Genomic DNA, 17,990 nt, shown 5'->3' with positions numbered 1-17,990 from the left:
CCAGTGGTAGAGAACTCTCACTGGGGTACGGGTTCCACAGACACTGACTCTCACTGGGGTACGGGTTCCACAGACACTGACTCTCACTGGGGTACGGGTTCCACAGACACTGACTCTCACTGGGGTACGGGTTCCACACACACTGACTCTCACTGGGGTATGGGTTCCACAGACACTGACTCTCACTGGGGTACGGGTTCCACAGACACTGACTTTCACTGGGGTACGGGTTCCACAGACACTGACTCTCACTGGGGTACGGGTTCCACAGACACTGACTCTCACTGGGGTACGGGTTCCACAGACACTGACTCTCACTGGTGTACGGGTTCCACAGACACTGACTCACTGGGGTACGGGTTCCACAGACACTGACTCTCACTGGGGTACGGGTTCCACAGACACTGACTCTCACTGGGGTACGGGTTCCACAGACACTGACTCTCACTGGGGTACAGTTTCCACAGACACTGACTCTCACTGGGGTACGGGTTCCACAGACACTGACTCTCACTGGGGTACGGGTTCCACAGACACTGACTCTCACTGGGGTACGGGCTCCACAGACACTGACTCTCACTGGGGTACGGGTTCCACAGACACTGACTCTCACTGGGGTACGGGTTCCACAGACACTGACTCTCACTGGGGTACGGGTTCCACAGACACTGACTCTCACTGGGGTACGGGTTCCACAGACACTGACTCTCACTGGGGTACGGGTTCCACAGACACTGACTTTCACTGGGGTACGGGTTCCACAGACACTGACTCTCACTGGGGTACGGGCTCCACAGACACTGACTCACTGGGGTACGGGTTCCACAGACACTGACTCTCACTGGGGTACGGGTTCCACAGACACTGACTCTCACTGGGGTACGGGTTCCACAGACACTGACTCTCACTGGGGTACAGTTTCCACAGACACTGACTCTCACTGGGGTACGGGTTCCACAGACACTGACTCTCACTGGGGTACGGGCTCCACAGACACTGACTCACACTGGGGTACGGGTTCCACAGACACTGACTCTCACTGGGGTACGGGTTCCACAGACACTGACTCTCACTGGGGTACGGGTTCCACAGACACTGACTCTCACTGGGGTACAGGTTCCACAGACACGTACCCTCAGTGGGGTACGGGTTCCACAGACACTGACTCTCATTGGCGTACGGGTTCCACAGACTCTGACTCTCACTGGGGTACGGGCTCCACAGACACTGACTCTCACTGGGGTACGGGTTCCACGGGCGGTGCCCGCCAGTGCCCACTCAAGGTCCATACACTCTCACTTTCCACTGGACAGTGATCAGGAGCAGGAACCTTGGCTGATTTTGCTGGCCCTAACCCATGGGTGCTGAACCCAACTGATTGCCCACATGATTAACAGCACAGCTCGGGGATGGAACCTGGGCCTTTCCTGCTCCCACTGGCTCGGATCCACACTGCAGCAGTGGCCCAGCCAGCCTTTAAGGGAGTGGATGATAGAAAGACTTGTATTTATATCTCTGCTTTCTCCACCTCAGGATGTCCCAAAGCGATTTACAGCCAATGAAGTATTTTTGAAGTGTCCTCACTGTTGTAATGTCAGAAACATGGCAGCCAATTAGTGCACAGCAAGCTCCCACAAACAGCACTGTGATAATGACCAGATAATCTGTTTTAAGTGTTGGTTGAGGGATAAATATTTGCCAGGACACTGGGGAGAACTACCCTGCTCTCTAGTCACAATGCTAGTCCTGGGGGATTCTTCAGTCCACCCGGGAGGGCAGAAGTTACCTCGGTTTAACGTGTCATCCAAAAGAAGACACCTCCGACAGTGCAGCACTCCCTCAGTACTGCCCCTCCGACAGTGTGGCGCTCCCACAGTACTGTCCCTCCGACACTGCAGCGCTGCCTCGGTACTGTCCCTCCGACAGTGCAGCGCTGCCTTGGTACTGCCCCTCCGACAGTGCGGCGCTCCCTCGGTACTGCCCCTCTGACAGTGCGGCGCTCCCACAGTATTGCCCATCCGACAATGCGACGCTCCCTCAGTACTGCCCCTCCGACAATGCAGCGCTCCCTCAGTACTGCCCTCCGACATATGGCACTCCCTCAGTAGTGCCCCTCCGACAATGCAGCACTCCCTCAGTACTGCCCTCCGACATACGGCACTCCCTCAGTACTGCCCCTCCAACAGTGCGGCACTCCCTCAGTACTGCCCCTCCGACATACGGCACTCCCTCAGTACTGCCCCTCCAATAGTGCAGTGCTCCCTCAGTACTGCCCCTCCGACTGTGCGGCGCTTCCTCAGTACTGCCCCTCCGAATGTGCGGCGCTCCCTCAGTACTGCCCCTCCGCCAGTGCGGCGCTCCCTCAGTACTGCCCCTCCGCCAGTGCGGCGCTCCCTCAGTACTGCCCCTCCGCCAGTGCGGCGCTCCCTCAGTACTGCCCCTCCGACAGTGCGGCGCTCCCTCAGTACTGCCCCTCCGACAGTGCAGCGCTCCCTCAGTACTGCACTGGGAATGTCGATCTGGAGTGGGACTCGAACCCACGACCTTCTGACTCTTGAGGTGAGAGAGCCTTCCACTGCACCATGGCCGATACCTGTTTATGTTTGGTTGCCGGGAGAGCGCGAGCTGACTGAAGCTCGGTATCCGTGTGAAAGTTTCCGGGTTTGCTTGGAACCTTGGCGATAATGTTGGTTTTAATTGTGCTTGTTGTGCCCTCAGCTGAAAGCTGTTCACGAGCAGCTGGCGGCCTTGTCCCAGGCTCCTGTCAGCAAACCGAAGAAGAAGAAAGAGAAGGAGAAAGAGAAAGAGAAGAAGGAGAAAAAAAAGAAGGAAAAGCACAAAGTGAAAGCGGAGGAGGAGAAGAAGGGCAAGTCCTCACAGGCAGCCAAGCAGGCGCAGTCCAAGAAACACGGCAGCAAGAAGCCCAGCAGCGGGAGTTCAGCGGCCAGGTGAAGGACGCAGGAAGTGCTGAAGCAGTGTTTCTGTAGATAGAGGTTGAAGGGCAGACGTGTTAAATCTGGAAACGGAGGCATAGAGTGTGAAAGCAAGGATGTTACACTAAACCTTTATAAATCACTGCTTCAGCTCCAGCTGGAGTATTGTGTCCAATTCTGGGCACCGCACTTTAGGAAGGATGTCCAGGCCTTGGAGAAGGTGCAGAGGAGATTTACTAGAATGGTACCAGGGATGAGGGACTTAAGTGATGTGGAGGGATTGGAGAAGCTGAGGTTGTTCTCCTTAGAGCAGAGACGGTTAAGGGGAGATTTAATAGAGGTGTTCAAACTCATGAAGGGTTTCGATAGAGTAAATAAGGAGAAACTGTTTCCAGTCGGTAACCAGAGGACACAGATTTAAGGTAATTGGCAAAAGAACCAGAGGGAAGATGAGGAGAATGTTTTTCCGCAGCGAGTTGTTGTGATCCAGAATGCGCTGCCTGAAAGGGCGGTGGAAGCAGATTCAGTCGTAACTTTCAAAAGGGGAATTCGATAAATACTTGAAGGGAGAAAATTGGCAGGGCTCTGGGGAAAGGGCAGTGGAGTAGAGAGAGGGGATAGGGGAAATGAGGAGGGTAAATGGGAGGTTGGGGTGGGGGGAGAAGGGATGAGATTCGGGGGGTGGGGGATGTATTGTCTCTGTTGCAGTCGGGACGGGAGTGTGATTTTCGTGTCTGAGCAGTGTGTGTAACAGGCCAAGGAGCGATCAGACGGGCTTTAAATGTGGTAAAGGAGAAGTATTTATTGGAGCAGAAAAAGGCCCATTCGTCCCAACAAACCCATCCTTAATAGAACAACTCCCCCCCCCCCCCCCCCCTCAACCCCACCTACCCATCCTCAACCCCACCCCTGTTCGCCCAGGGTTTGACCCTTTAACTCTAATGAATGATTTGCAGTGACTGCCTTTGAAAAGTAACTTGTTGTTTGGTAAGTGTTGGGACAGGAGGCGTTGCTCTGTGAATGCACATTCCTTCTTCGTTTGGCCTGGAATATTTGTCACTTCCTTGTGTTCAGACCCCTGAAGAAGGCTGCGAAGCAGACGGCTCCGCTCTTCGACTCGGAGGAGGAGGAGGAAGCTCAGCCCATGTCGTATGACGAGAAACGCCAGCTGAGCCTCGACATCAACAAGTTGCCAGGGGAAAAGCTGGGTCGAGTTGTGCACATCATTCAGTCGAGGGAGCCCTCTCTCAGGGACTCCAACCCTGATGAGATTGAAATAGACTTTGAAACGCTGAAGCCCACGACTCTACGAGAGCTGGAGCGATACGTCAAATCTTGTTTACAGAAAAAGCAAAGGAAACCCTATAGTAAGTGGGAATGTCGAGTTTGTAATATCGCGATGGATTGTGTGTCTGGGGCTTGTAATATCGCGATGGATTGTGTGTGTCTGGGGCTTGTAATATCGCGATGGATTGTGTGTGTCTGGGGTTTGTAATATCGCGATGGATTGTGTGTGTCTGGGGTTTGTAATATCGCGATGGATTGTGTGTGTCTGGGGTTTGTAATATCGCGATGGATTGTGTGTGTCTGGGGTTTGTAATATCGCGATGGATTGTGTGTGTCTGGGGTTTGTAATACCGCGATGGATTGTGTGTGTCTGGGGCTTGTAATATCGCGATGGATTGTGTGTGTCTGGGGTTTGTAATATCGCGATGGATTGTGTGTGTCTGGGGTTTGTAATATCGCGATGGATTGTGTGTGGGGCTTGTAATATCGTGATGGATTGTGTGTCTGGGGTTTGTAATATCGCGATGGATTGTGTGTCTGGGGTTTGTAATATTGCGATGGATTGTGTGTGTCTGGGGTTTGTAATATCACGATGGATTGTGTGTCTCTGGGGTTTGTAATATCGCGATGGATTGTGTGTCGGGTTTGTAATATCGCGATGGATTGTGTGTGTGGGGTTTGTAATATTGCGATGGATTGTGTGTCTGGGGTTTGTAATATCGCGATGGATTGTGTGTGTCTGGGGCTTGTAATATCGCGATGGATTGTGTGTCTCTGGGGCTTGTAATATCGCGATGGATTGTGTGTCTGGGGTTTGTAATATCGTGATGGATTGTGTGTCGGGTTTGTAATATCGCGATGGATTGTGTGTCTCTGGGGCTTGTAATATCGCGATGGATTGTGTGTGTCTGGGGTTTGTAATATCGCGATGGATTGTGTGTGTCTGGGGTTTGTAATATCGCGATGGATTGTGTGTGTCTGGGGTTTGTAATATCGCGATGGATTGTGTGTGTCTGGGGTTGTAATATCGCGATGGATTGTGTGTGTCTGGGGCTTGTAATATCGCGATGGATTGTGTGTGTCTGGGGCTTGTAATATCGCGATGGATTGTGTGTCTTTGGGGTTTGTAATATCACGATGGATTGTGTGTCTCTGGGGTTTGTAATATCGCGATGGATTGTGTGTCTCTGGGGCTTGTAATATCACGATGGATTGTGTGTCTGGGGTTTGTAATATCGCGATGGATTGTGTGTCTGGGGTTTGTAATATCGCGATGGATTGTGTGTCTGGGGTTTGTAATATCGCGATGAATTGTGTGTCTGGGGTTTGTAATATCGCGATGGATTGTGTGTCTGGGTTTTGTAATATCGCGATGGATTGTGTGTCTGGGGTTTGTAATATCGCGATGAATTGTGTGTGTCTGAGGCTTGTAATATCGCGATGGATTGTGTGTCTGGGGTTTGTAATATCGCGATGAATTGTGTGTGTCTGAGGCTTGTAATATCGCGATGGATTGTGTGTCTGAGGCTTGTAATATCGCGATGGATTGTGTGTCTGGGGTTTGTAATATCGCGATGGATTGTGTGTCTGGGTTTTGTAATATCGCGATGGATTGTGTGTCTGGGGTTTGTAATATCGCGATGGATTGTGTGTCTGGGGTTTGTAATATCGCGATGGATTGTGTGTCTGGGGTTTGTAATATCGCGATGGATTGTGTGTCTGGGGTTTGTAATATCGCGATGGATTGTGTGTCTGGGGTTTGTAATATCGCGATGGATTGTGTGTCTGGGGTTTGTAATATCGCGATGGATTGTGTGTCTGGGGTTTGTAATATCGCGATGGATTGTGTGTGTTTGATTTGCATGGTTGGGTTTTTCATTCATTCTCCCCCTTCATCTAAAAGGGATGGGGTTCCATGAGGAGACTCCAGAACCTTGCCCAGTCACCATTTTCCATGTGTCACCCATAAGTGTCCTCACCCACCACTTTAACACAGACCGGAGTCACTGCAGCGAGATCAGGCGAGGGGGCTTTGGCTCCCCCCCACTCGCTGATCCAGAGAGGGGACTGAGACCACACTGACCGGGTAAAAGCAGTTAACTCACCGGGGATACTATGTCAGACGGTGCTCCTCCAAACAGAGCGCCAGTGGTCCAAGAGGAACCTTGTAGCATCCGTAAGGTCAGAGTGATTGGACCTGGTGCCAGCCTACGGTCACTTTCTGTCTCAGTAAATACACATGGCGAGTATTAATTGAAGGTTGTAGCTGATTCCGCAGTAATCAGGACACACATGCATGGTAATGATTAGTAAGGGTTGCTTCCATTACCTGATGGTTTTGATGTGACTGTCCAGGTATTTTTCTGGGTCAGTCCGTGGAGCGCAGTCCATTTTATGGCCACACGGGGGCACCAGATGGTAAAGGGCAGCTGACCAGACAGGTGGTGTTGGGGGGTCCGTGGGGTGGGGGGGGGGGCGGGACGGTTGTGGGCTGGGGGGAGGGGGGGATGGTTGTGGGCTGGGGGGAGGGGGGCGTCACCGGGTTGAGGGGGGGTTGGTGTCACGGGGCATTCGTGGGACGGGCGTCGTGTGGTGTCGATGTGGGTTAACGGGCTCGCTGTTTTGTGTCTGTCTGATTTTGCAGCATTGTGGAGCCCCACCTCTCCCCACCTCAAGCCTAGAATTAAGACGCCCCCAGTGCGCTCTCCCAGTGGTAACTGGCCATCAGTCCAGTGGCCTCCTCTGAAACAGTTCCTGGATTTTTCTAGCAGTCTGCATGTGAGCAGACCGAAACTGGACACTATTCTAGATAAGGCTAATTGAGGTATTCCACAAACGGCTAGGGGAGTTCTGTGGTTCTGTTACTGCACTAGTAATCCAGAGAACGTGAGCGCCGATCCCACCACGGGCAGTTTGAGAAATTTAATGCAGTTTAAAAAGCCGGTCTCAGTAAGAGTGACCATGAAGCTGTCGGATTGTCGTAAAAACCCAGTGGGTTCACTAATGTCCTTCAGGGAAGGAAACCTCCTGTCCTTACCCGGTCTGGCCTGTAGGTGACTCCAGTCCCACACCCGTGTGGTTGGCTTTTAACTGCTCCCTGAAGTGACCGAGCAAGGCACTCAATTGTATCGAACATCAAGAAGGCGTCTCACCGCCACCTTCTCGGGACAGCTCGGGAATGGCAATAAATGCCGCCTTGCCAGCGACACCCACATCCCGAGAATGAGGGAGAAGAAAATGGTATCATTGTTTTGTATTTAATCGCCCTGGCAATACAATCTGGCGTCAGTAGCCTCGTGGCACTGGTGGAGATTCATGTACTGTGACGCCTGGGCCTTTTCCCGCTCGGCAGCTTTCTGCGTGTTGTGTACACGTGTAATGTTACATTGATGGCCTGCGTGTTGTGGACACACGTGTAATGTTACATTGGCCTGCGTGTTGTGTACACACGTGTAACGTTACATTGATGGCCTGCGTGTTGTGGACACGTGTAACGTTACATTGGCCTGCGTGTTGTGTACATGTGTAACGTTACATTGATGGCCTGTGTGTTGTGTACACACGTGTAACGCTACATTGATGGCCTGCGTGTTGTGCACAGGCATGTAACGTTACATTGCTCTGTGTTAGCTGACAGCTACGAGACATGGGCCCATTCACCATTGCATCTGGATCTGCTTGTAATCTATTTTTCTCATCTAAGGTCCTTATCTTTGTTTCAATCGCAAACTTGCAGACAGTTCCCCCGACACGTTCATTGGTAGAGACGGTGAAGAGCAGCAGCCCCAACACCGATCCCTGTGGGACTCCACTAGTAACCGGCCCCCATTACCAGGTATACAACATCAACCGGGTTATCGACCTCCATCAACCTCGTATCTTCTTCCAAGAACATTCAACCAGTTTGCTGAGATTTGACCTTCTTTCCCAGAAGCCGTGTTGAGAGTCTCCGAGAACCCCTTCTCTGCCATGTGGTCAGGCACAGAGTCGCGAATCATCCCTACCAGTAACGGGCTGATAATTCACCAGTTTATACTTGCTGCCCTCTTTGTATATTGACATACCATGGGGCACCCTCCAGTCCAGGGAACAGTCCCAGATCGCAGCAAACTGTTAAAATATCCGAGCAATGGGTTCCCATCGCTTCCAGTGCCCTCGGGTCAATGCCAACATCCCAATCAATTAAAATCTATACGTCTTGTGTCTAGTGCTCAGGTGTCAGCTGTGGCTCAGTGGGTAGCGCTATCACCTCTGAGTCAGGAGATCGTGGGTTCAAGTCCCACTCCAGAGACTTGATACCATAATCTAGGCTGACACTCCCAGTGCAGTACTGAGGGAGCACCGCACTGTTGGCGAGGCAGTACTGAGGGAGCGCCGCACTGTCGGAGGGTCAGTGCTGAGGGAGCGCTGCACTGTCGGAGGGTCAGTACTGAGGGAGCGCCGCACTGTCGGAGGGTCAGTACTGAGGGAGCGCCGCACTGTCGGAGGGTCAGTGCTGAGGGAGCGCTGCACTGTCGGAGGGTCAGTACTGAGGGAGCGCCGCACTGTCGGAGGGTCAGTGCTGAGGGAGCGCTGCACTGTCGGAGGGTCAGTACTGAGGGAGCGCTGCACTGTTGGAGGGTCAGTACTGAGTGAGCGCTGCACTGTCGGAGGGTCAGTATTGAGGGAGCGCTGCACTGTCGGAGGGTCAGTACTGAGGGAGCGCCGCACTGTCGGAGGGTCAGTACTGAGGGAGCGCTGCGCTGTTGGAGGGTCAGTACTGAGGGAGCGCCGCACTGTTGGAGGGTCAGTACTGAGGGAGCGCCGCACTGTCAGAGGGTCAGTACTGAGGGAGCGCCGCACTGTCGGAGGGTCAGTACTGAGGGAGCGCTGCGCTGTTGGAGGGTCAGTACTGAGGGAGCGCCGCACTGTCGAGGGGCAGTACTGAGGGAGCGCCGCACTGTCGGAGGGTCAGTACTGAGGGAGCGCCGCACTGTTGGAGGGTCAGTACTGAGGGAGCGCCGCACTGTCAGAGGGGCAGTACTGAGGGAGCGCCGCACTGTCGGAGGTGCCGTCTTTCCGATGAAACATTAAACCGAGGCCCCGTCTGCCCTTTTGGGTGGATGTAAACGATCCCATGGCCACTATTTGGAAGAGCAGCAGGGGAGTTCTCCCCGGTGTCCTGGGCCAATATTTATCCCACAACCAACATCATGAAAACAGATGATCTGGTTCGCTGTCACATTGCTGTTTATGGGATCATGCTGTGCCCAAATTGGCCTCTATGTTTCCTACATTACTTCAAAAGTAGCCGTTGGCTGCGAAGTGCTTGGAGGCCATAAAAGGTGCTGTATGAACGCACGTCTTTCTCTTAAGCATCTGATACACTTTGTTGAAGATGTGTAACAACCTTTTTTAAAAAAGAAGAAAATCAATTCATGTTAAGCTCTTTTGCCCTGGAGCGAGAAGATAACGATCCGCTGCAGCAGCTGATGAACTGGTGAGGGGTGTGGAGCGGGTAGCTGGATTTTGACCCTTCAGTACAGAGTCCAAGAGCAGTGGCCTTAAAGGGCCACTCCAGGTTAGCACCCAAGCTGCACAACAGTGCTGTCCTGAAAAATCACCACGGGAGGTCTGTTTAAAGCACATTCATTTTCAAAATTCTGTCTCCAATGTCACACTTTGCACTCCTATCTGTGTTGATCACTCTGTGTTCAATTTCTTTGAGTCTCTTAAAAGCTCCATATTTATTGAGCTTTTAATCCATCACATTATTATAATTTCATATTCCCAATCATTTTATTTCCAATTTTCCTTCATGTTTCTCCCCTTCCTTGACAGACACTGACTGTTACTGGGGTACTGGTTCCACAGACACTGACTCTCACTGGGGTACTGGTTCCACAGACACTGACTCTCATTGGGGTACTGGTTCCACAGACACTGACTGTTACTGGAGTACGGGTTCCACAGACACTGACTCTCACTGGGGTACGGGTTCCACAGACACTGACTCTCACTGGGGTACAGGTTCCACACACACTGACTCTCACTGGGTACGGGTTCTACGGGCACTGACTCTCACTGGGGTACGGGTTCCACCAACACTGACTCTCACTGGGGTACGGGTTCCACAGACACTGACTCTCACTGGGGTACGGGTTCCACAGACACTGACTCTCACTGGGGTACGGGTTCCACAGACACTCACACTCACTGGGGTACGGGTTCCACAGACACTGACTCTCACTGGGGTACAGGTTCCACAGACACTGACTCTCACTGGGGTACGGGTTCCACAGACACTGACTCTCACTGGGGTACGGGTTCCACAGACACTGACTCTCACTGGGGTACGGGTTCCACAGACACTGACTCTCACTGAGGTACGGGTTCCACAGACACTGACTCTCACTGGGGTACGGGTTCCACAGACACTGACTCTCACTGGGGTACGGGTTCCACAGACACTCACACTCACTGGGGTACGGGTTCCACAGACACTGACTCTCACTGGGGTACGGGTTCCACAGACACTGACTCTCACTGGGGTACGGGTTCCACACACACTGACTCTCACTGGGGTACGGGTTCCACAGACTGATTGCCCATTTTTCGTGTGTGCGCCTGGATGTTAAGTGTGAGCAGGCTGTGTATGGGTGTGATCACAGCCAAGTCGGGTTCGATATTGGGAGCAGGGTCCTGGCCGTTTTTTTTCGCTGCTTGTGTCCTGATACTTCCTGCATTGGTAATTCGGCATGTTTCTTCTGGTTGGTTTTTTGGGATGAGGGCCATTCCCAGTCGCCACATGCTGCTGATTGGCTTGCTCGGCCCTTTGCGAGAGGCATGAACATTAAAGCGGACAACGTGGGCCGGATGCCTCCAATTTTACAGCAGTCCAGCTTCCATTGTCTCGCTTCAATTTACCGGATTTATTGATTTGCCTTGTTTGGATTTGAACTCACAACCTGTGGTCAGTCCCACCGTCACTGTACCCACAAAATCGACTCTCCTCTTCCTTATTCAACAAGCGCAGTGTTAGTTTAGGTGAAAAATGATATGCTATTAGAATTCTCTGCACTTGGAATTGTTCCATTCAAGCCCATCTGACCAACCAGAACAGGCAGACGAGGCCTCGGTGTACTGCCCCTCCAACAGTGCGGCACTCCCTCAGTACTGCCCCTCCGACAGTGCAGCGCTCCCTCAGTACTGCCCCTCCGACAGTGCAGCACTCCCTCACTACTGCCCCTCCGACAGTGCGGCGCTCCCTCAGTACTGCCCCTCCGACAGTGCGGTGCTCCCTCAGTACTGCCCCTCCGACAGTGCGGCACTCCCTCAGTACTGCCCCTCCGACAGTGCGGCACTCCCTCAGTACTGCCCCTCCGACAGTGCGGCGCTCCCTCAGTACTGACCCTCCGACAGCGTGGCGCTCCCTCAGTACTGTCCCTCCGACAGCGTGGCGCTCCCTCAGTACTGACCCTCCGACAGCGCAGCGCTCCCTCAGTACTGCCCCTCTGACAGTGCGGCGCTCCCTCAGTACTGTCCCTCCGACAGTGCGGCACTCCCTCAGTACTGCCCCTCCGACAGCACGGCGCTCCCTCAGTACTGACCCTCCGACAGTGCCCCTCAGTACTGACCCTCCGACAGCGTGGCTCTCCCTCAGTACTGCCCCTCCGACAGTGCGGCGCTCCCTCAGTACTGACCCTCCGACAGCACGGCGCTCCCTCAGTACTGACCCTCCGACAGCGTGGCTCTCCCTCAGTACTGACCCTCCGACAGTGCCCCTCAGTACTGACCCTCCGACAGCGTGGCTCTCCCTCAGTACTGCCCCTCCGACAGTGCGGCGCTCCCTCAGTACTGACCCTCCGACAGCACGGCGCTCCCTCAGTACTGACCCTCCGACAGCGTGGCTCTCCCTCAGTACTGACCCTCCGACAGCGCGGCGCTCCCTCAGTACTGACCCTCCGACAGCGCGGCGCTCCCTCAGTACTGTCCCTCCGCCAGCGCGGCGCTCCCTCAGTACTGACCCTCCGACAGCGCGGCGCTCCCTCAGTACTGCCCCTCCGACAGTGCACCTCTTCCTCAGTACTGACCCTCCGACAGCGCGGCGCTCCCTCAGTACTGCCCCTCCGACAGTGCACCTCTTCCTCAGTACTGCCCCTCCGACAGTGTGGCGCTCCCTCAGTACTGCACTGGGAGTGTCTGCCTGGATTGTGGGACTTGAACCCACGGCCTTCTGACTCAGCTGAACAGAAGAATTGTATTTTGTGTTGAGCTGGATATGATGGATTGTTCTGGTTAATGAATTGTTATTTGCTTTGTTGGGTCGGTTTAATGATGGACCTGTTGTGATTTAGCTGTCCCATCGAAGAAGAGCACGGGGAAATCGAAGGAGGAGCTTGCTCTGGAGAAGAAGAAGGAGCTGGAGAAGCGATTACAGGACATGAGCGGGCAACTCAATCACAGCAAGAAACCCAGCAAGAAAGGTAAAGCTCCACCACTGCCCGCGAGGGAACTGGATCGAGTCACCAACAACCTCTGGACTTTTGTTGGATAACCGAGAGTAGGAATAAATGGGTCTTTTTCAGGGAGGCAGGCGGTGACTAGTGGGGTACCGCAGGGATCAGTGCTTGGGCCCCAGCTATTCACAATATATATCAATGATTGGATGAGGAAACCAAATGTAATATTTCAAAGTTTGCTGACAACACGAAACTAGGTGGGATTGTGAGTTGTGAGGAGGATGCAAAGAGGCTTCAAGGTGATTTAGACAAGTTGAGTGAGTGGGCAAATACATGGCAGATGCAGTATAACGTGGATAAATGTGAAGTTATCCACTTCGGAAGGAAAAACAAAGGCAGAATATTATTAAAATGGTGATAGATTGGGAAATGTTGATGTACAGAGGGACCTGGGTGTCCTTGTACACCAGTCACTGAAAGCAAACATGCAGGTGCAGCAAGCAGTTAGGAAGGCAAATGGTATGTTGGTCTTCATTGCAAGAGGATTTGAGTACAGGAGCAAGGATGTCTTACTACAGTTGTACAGGGCCTTGGTGAGACCACACCTGGAGTACTGTGTGCAGTTTTGGTCTCCTTACCTAAGAAAGGATATACTTGCCACAGAGGGAGTGCAGCGAAGGTTCACCAGACTGATTCCTGGGATGGCAGGACTGTCGTATGAGGAGAGATTGGGTCAACTAGACCTGCATTCACTAGAGTTTAGAAGAATGAGAGGGGATCTCATTGAAACGCGTAAAATTCTGACAGGGCTAGACAGACTGGATGCAGGGAGGATGTTTCCCCTAGCTGGGGGGTTCCAGAACGAGGGGTCACAGTCTCAGGATACGGGGTAGGACATTTAGGACTGAGATGAGGAGAAATGTCTTTACTCAGAGGGTGGTGAACCTGTGGAATTCTCTACCACAGAAGGCTGTGGAGGCCAAGTCACTGAATATATTTAAGAAGGAGATAGATAGATTTCTAGACACAAAAGGCGCATGGGGAGAGAGCGGGAATATGGTATTGAGATAGAGGATCAGCCATGATCATATTGAATGGCGGAGCAGGCTCGAAGGGCCGAATGGCCGACTCCTCCTATTTTTCTATGTTCTATGTCTATGTTTCTATACGGGTATTGAGGCATATGGAGCAAAGGCGGGTAAATGGAGTTAATCAGATCAGCCATGATCTGATTAAATGGTAGAATAGGCTTGAGGGGCTGAATGGCCTCCTGCTGTTTCTAATGTTCCCCCGTAGCTGCTGAAAGACGTGGCAAGCAGCGATGAACCTGTTCTGGAGATTGGTGGAATGGAGCGAGGGGGACTTGGGCAATAAATGCCGGCCTTGCCAGCGACGCCCACACCCTGAGAACAAAGTTCAAATACTGTTTGCTGCTGTGTTTCCGCTCTAACCGTTGGGTGTTTTTTCCAACAGTGGAGAAATCGGACCCCGGGCAGGGAGGGGGTCCCTCACGGCTCAGCGGCAGCAGCAGCTCATCCTCTGAATCAGGCAGCACAAGCTCCAGCGGCTCCAGCTCCTCGGACACCAGTGAATCTGAATAGACCCCAGGGCCACCTTGCAATCTGGCTCTGGATCTACAGTTTAGGCACAGAGGGCTTGTCCTGTTCCCGGCCCGCACAACCAGAACCTTACCTCAGCGGATTCTAAGGATGTGCTGTTCTTTTTTTGAATGACTGAACCTGATGAGAGAGACCCTGACAAGCACATTCCATCGATGATCATTCACCCGACCGAGTGACTGAGGCGACCGAGTGAGCGTGCGACCGTGGTGAGCGTCGCGACCCGAGCGAGAGCGTGCGAGCGTAGCGTGCGACCGAGTGAGCGTGCGACGAGTGAGCAGAGCGACCGAGTGAGCGTGCGACCGAGTGAGCGTGCGAGCGTGCGACCGAGTGAGCGTGCGACCGAGTGAGCGTGTGAGCGACCGAAGTGAGCGTTGCGACCGACGAGCGAGCGTGCGACCGAGTGAGCGTGTGAGTGGTGGCGAACCGAGTGAACGTGTGCGACCGAGAGTGAGCGTGCGAACCGAGGTGAGCGTGCGACCGAGTGAGCGTGCGAGCGTGTGAGCGTGCTGCGACCGAGTGAGCGTGTGAGCGTGCGACCGAGTGGACCGAGTGAGCGTTGCGACCTGAGTGAGCGTGCGACCTAGGAGCGAGCGTCGCGACTCGAGCGAGCGTGTGACCGAGCGAGCGGTGAGCGTTGCGACCGAGTGAGTGAGCGTGCGACCGAGTGAGCGTGCGACCCGAGCGAGCGAGCGTCGCGACCGAGCGAGCGTGATGCGACCGAGCGAGCGTGCGAGAGCGTGTGACCGAGTGAGCGTGCGACCGAGTGAGCGTGCGACCGAGTGAACGAGCGACCGAGTGAGCGTGCGAGCGAGTGAGCGTGCGACCGATCCGAGTGAGCGTGCGACCGAGGTGAGCGTGCGACCGAGTGAGCGAGTGAGCGTGCGACCGAGCGAGCGTGCGACTGAGTGAGCCTGCGACTGAGCGAGCGTGCGACTGAGCGAGTGTGAGAGAGCGTGTGAGTGAGCGAGTGCAAGCGCGCACGCGTGTGTATATACCTAATTTATTGACATCCCGGACAAATGAATGAGCTCGGGACCAATGGTGAAGATGCCGTGCAGGATTCCACTCGCCTGCGTGGTCTGTGATCTGCAAAATTCTTCACCTGTTTCTACCTGCAGTGCACAGGCCGGGCATGGTCACTTTGGGTGCTCCGTATTTACCTGTTTCGATCTGTACTGTTTCTTAAGGACTTGTCTCGTTTTATTTTGGATGGTGTGCGGGGGAGGGGGTCCATTGTACAGAGGAAGTGTTAAATGTTTGGGGTTCCGGTGTATGAATAAGGCAGTTTCAGATTCCTCCACCGCCTTTGGAAATGAACAGGGCCGGGGGGTGGGGGGCGTGTTTTTAGACTAAGAGACTTGCGAATCATGGTTGTGTTTTTTCCGATCCATTGCTGGGTGACTGGGAGAGTCCTGTAAGTTGGACAGAAAGTCTCCAGCATTTATCATTTTACACCCCTTCGAATATTTTATTTCCAATCAGGGACGAGCAACGAAGCTCAGAATTCCTGGAGACAGAGTGACGTATTGGTGGATAGTGCGGATTGTGATCAGTGTTCCCTGTGAGGTGCGCGGACCGGTTTGCCGGCATTTTCAATGTAAAATCCGCGCTTGCACAGCATTTTGAGCGACCTGTGCAGCCCCTTAAATGGGCCGCGCACCCCAAAAAAAAGTTAATGTCTGCGAGCTCCTCTCTCCCTGTTACTGTCTGCGAGCTCCTCTCCCTCTGTTACTGTCTGCGAGCTCCTCTCTCCCTGTTACTGTCTGCGAGCTCCTCTCCCTCTGTTACTGTCTGCGAGCTCCTCTCTCCCTGTTACTGTCTGCGAGCTCCTCTCTCCCTGTTACTGTCTGCGAGCTCCTCTCTCCCTCTTACTGTCTGCGAGCTCCTCTCTCCCTCTTACTGTCTGCGAGCTCCTCTCTCCCTGTTACTGTCTGTGAGCTCCTCTCTCCCTGTTACTGTCTGCGAGCTCCTCTCTCCCTCTTACTGTCTGCGAGCTCCTCTCTCCCTCTTACTGTCTGCGAGCTCCTCTCTCCCTGTTACTGTCTGCGAGCTCCTCTCTCCCTGTTACTGTCTGCGAGCTCCTCTCTCTCCCTGTACTGTCTGCGAGCTCCTCTCTCCCTGTTACTGTCTGCGAGCTCCTCTCTCCCTGTGTTACTGTCTGCGAGCTCCTCTCTCCCTCTGTTACTGTCTGCGAGCTCCTTTCTCCCTGTTACTGTCTGCGAGCTCCTCTCTCCCTGTTACTGTCTGCGAGCTCCTCTCCCTCTGTTACTGTCTGCGAGCTCCTCTCTCCGTTACTGTCTGCGAGCTCCTCTCTCCCTGTTACTGTCTGCGAGCTCCTCTCTCCCTGTTACTGTCTGCGAGCTCCTCTCTCCCTCTGTTACTGTCTGCGAGCTCCTCTCTCCGTTACTGTCTGCGAGCTCCTCTCCCTCTGTTACTGTCTGCGAGCTCCTCTTTCTCCCTCTGTTACTGTCTGCGAGCTCCTCTCTCCCTGTTACTGTCTGCGAGCTCCTCTCTCCCTCTGTTACTGTCTGCGAGCTCCTCTCTCCCTGTTACTGTCTGCGAGCTCCTCTCTCCCTCTGTTACTGTCTGCGAGCTCCTCTCTCCCTGTTACTGTCTGCGAGCTCCTCTCTCCCTGTGTTACTGTCTGCGAGCTCCTCTCTCCCTGTGTTACTGTCTGCGAGCTCCTCTCTCCCTGTGTTACTGTCTGTGAGCTCCTCTCTCCCTGTTACTGTCTGCGAGCTCCTCTCTCCCTGTTACTGTCTGCGAGCTCCTCTCTCCCTGTTACTGTCTGCGAGCTCCTCTCTCCCTGTTACTGTCTGCGAGCTCCTCTCTCCCTGTTACTGTCTGCGAGCTCCTCTCTCCCTGTTACTGTCTGCGAGCTTCTCTCTCCCTGTTACTGTCTGCGAGCTTCTCTCTCCCTGTTACTGTCTGCGAGCTCTGTCTCACTCTGTTACTGTCTGCGAGCTCAGTCTCACTCTGTTACTGTCTGCGAGCTCAGTCTCAACTCTGTTACTGTCTGCGAGCTCAGTCTCCCTCGGTTACTGATTGCAGCCTCTAACCTTGCTGATCTAATGACCACTTGCTGCAATCTTGCTTGGTTCCTTGTCTCACTCGATGTCTTGATAATTCCTGGTTTCTTTAGAGCAAATGTATTTTTAAATACTTAATTTTAACAATGTTTGCAACCGTCTTTCACGGTAACACGGCTGCAGCACGGATGGATTCGGAGCTGCGTTTCTGAACTTTGAACAGGCACTCTCCCAGTCGCAGAGGCCAGAGCCTGTCCTGGGAATCGGACACAAATTTAAACATTGCACCAGGCGTCCCTGGTTTGGGTTCTTAAACTTTCCCTTTGCCCTTGAATCTCACCTTTTATGTATTGTGCATGCAGGTTTCCCGTAACTCCCAATATTTTTTAATGCTGTTTACAATTATAATTTTAAATTCTGTTGATAGAAAATGTTAGGTACAAGTTGATGTCGTGATTGCTTATTGTATGAAGCAATGTCAGCACTGGCTGCAGGACGGAAACTAAACCGACTCAATATCGCGTGACCTTTATTATGTTGTTTCTTTGGTTGTTATTTGGGGGGCGGGGGGCCCACACTGCGCTCACGGGTTTCATAATAAATTCTAAAAGTGCTTACAGATATTTGTGGGTCATAACTCTCTCGCCGTCTGTCCTGTGTTGCACCTCTCCTGGCCCC

The 17,990-nt window shown here is 53.3% G+C and overlaps 2 protein-coding genes across 12 annotated transcripts in view; both read left to right on the top strand.

Moving 5' to 3' along the window:
- brd3b (bromodomain containing 3b) overlaps window positions 1-14,444 on the top strand; it is a 47,340-nt gene extending 32,896 nt beyond the window's left edge. For 4 of the 8 annotated variants that reach the window (XM_085965182.1, XM_085965178.1, XM_085965175.1 and 1 more), the window contains 5 exons: window positions 2,719-2,948; window positions 4,008-4,300; window positions 7,924-8,055; window positions 12,557-12,685; window positions 14,135-14,444. In XM_085965182.1, coding sequence (XP_085821308.1) covers window positions 2,719-2,948; window positions 4,008-4,300; window positions 7,924-8,055; window positions 12,557-12,685; window positions 14,135-14,262 — 912 coding nt within the window. In that variant the 3' untranslated portion in view covers window positions 14,263-14,444. The remainder of the gene's footprint in view (window positions 1-2,718; window positions 2,949-4,007; window positions 4,301-7,923; window positions 8,056-12,556; window positions 12,686-14,134) is intronic. The other 4 variants (XM_085965179.1, XM_085965177.1, XM_085965181.1 and 1 more) reach the window with 2 other exon arrangements.
- Window positions 14,445-14,460: 16 nt separating this feature from the next.
- LOC147101525 (uncharacterized) lies at window positions 14,461-17,931 on the top strand. Of its 4 annotated transcripts, XM_085965185.1 has the most exons (3): window positions 14,461-14,489; window positions 14,572-14,626; window positions 15,133-17,931. In XM_085965185.1, exon 3 carries the CDS (start codon window positions 15,931-15,933, stop codon window positions 17,326-17,328), a length of 1,398 nt encoding a protein of 465 aa, XP_085821311.1. In that variant the 5' UTR covers window positions 14,461-14,489; window positions 14,572-14,626; window positions 15,133-15,930; the 3' UTR covers window positions 17,329-17,931. The 4 variants fall into 4 exon arrangements, with proteins under 4 accessions (XP_085821311.1, XP_085821309.1, XP_085821310.1 ...); XM_085965183.1 differs by lacking the exons at window positions 14,461-14,489; window positions 14,572-14,626 and adding an exon at window positions 14,996-15,062; XM_085965184.1 differs by lacking the exons at window positions 14,461-14,489; window positions 14,572-14,626 and adding an exon at window positions 15,002-15,078.
- Window positions 17,932-17,990: the final 59 nt, after the last annotated feature.

Source organism: Somniosus microcephalus, chromosome 23, assembly GCF_052327205.1.
Source record: "Somniosus microcephalus isolate GS21.2 chromosome 23, FLI_Smic_1.0, whole genome shotgun sequence".
Taxonomy (NCBI): Eukaryota; Metazoa; Chordata; class Chondrichthyes; order Squaliformes; family Somniosidae; genus Somniosus; species Somniosus microcephalus.
This window is presented reverse-complemented; position numbering and strand designations above follow the sequence as displayed.

Excerpts from the sequence above, each read along its gene's own strand:
- LOC147101525 (XM_085965185.1), top strand. The coding sequence starts at position 15,931 with ATGGGCCGCGCACCCCAAAAAAAAGTTAATGTCTGCGAGCTCCTCTCT.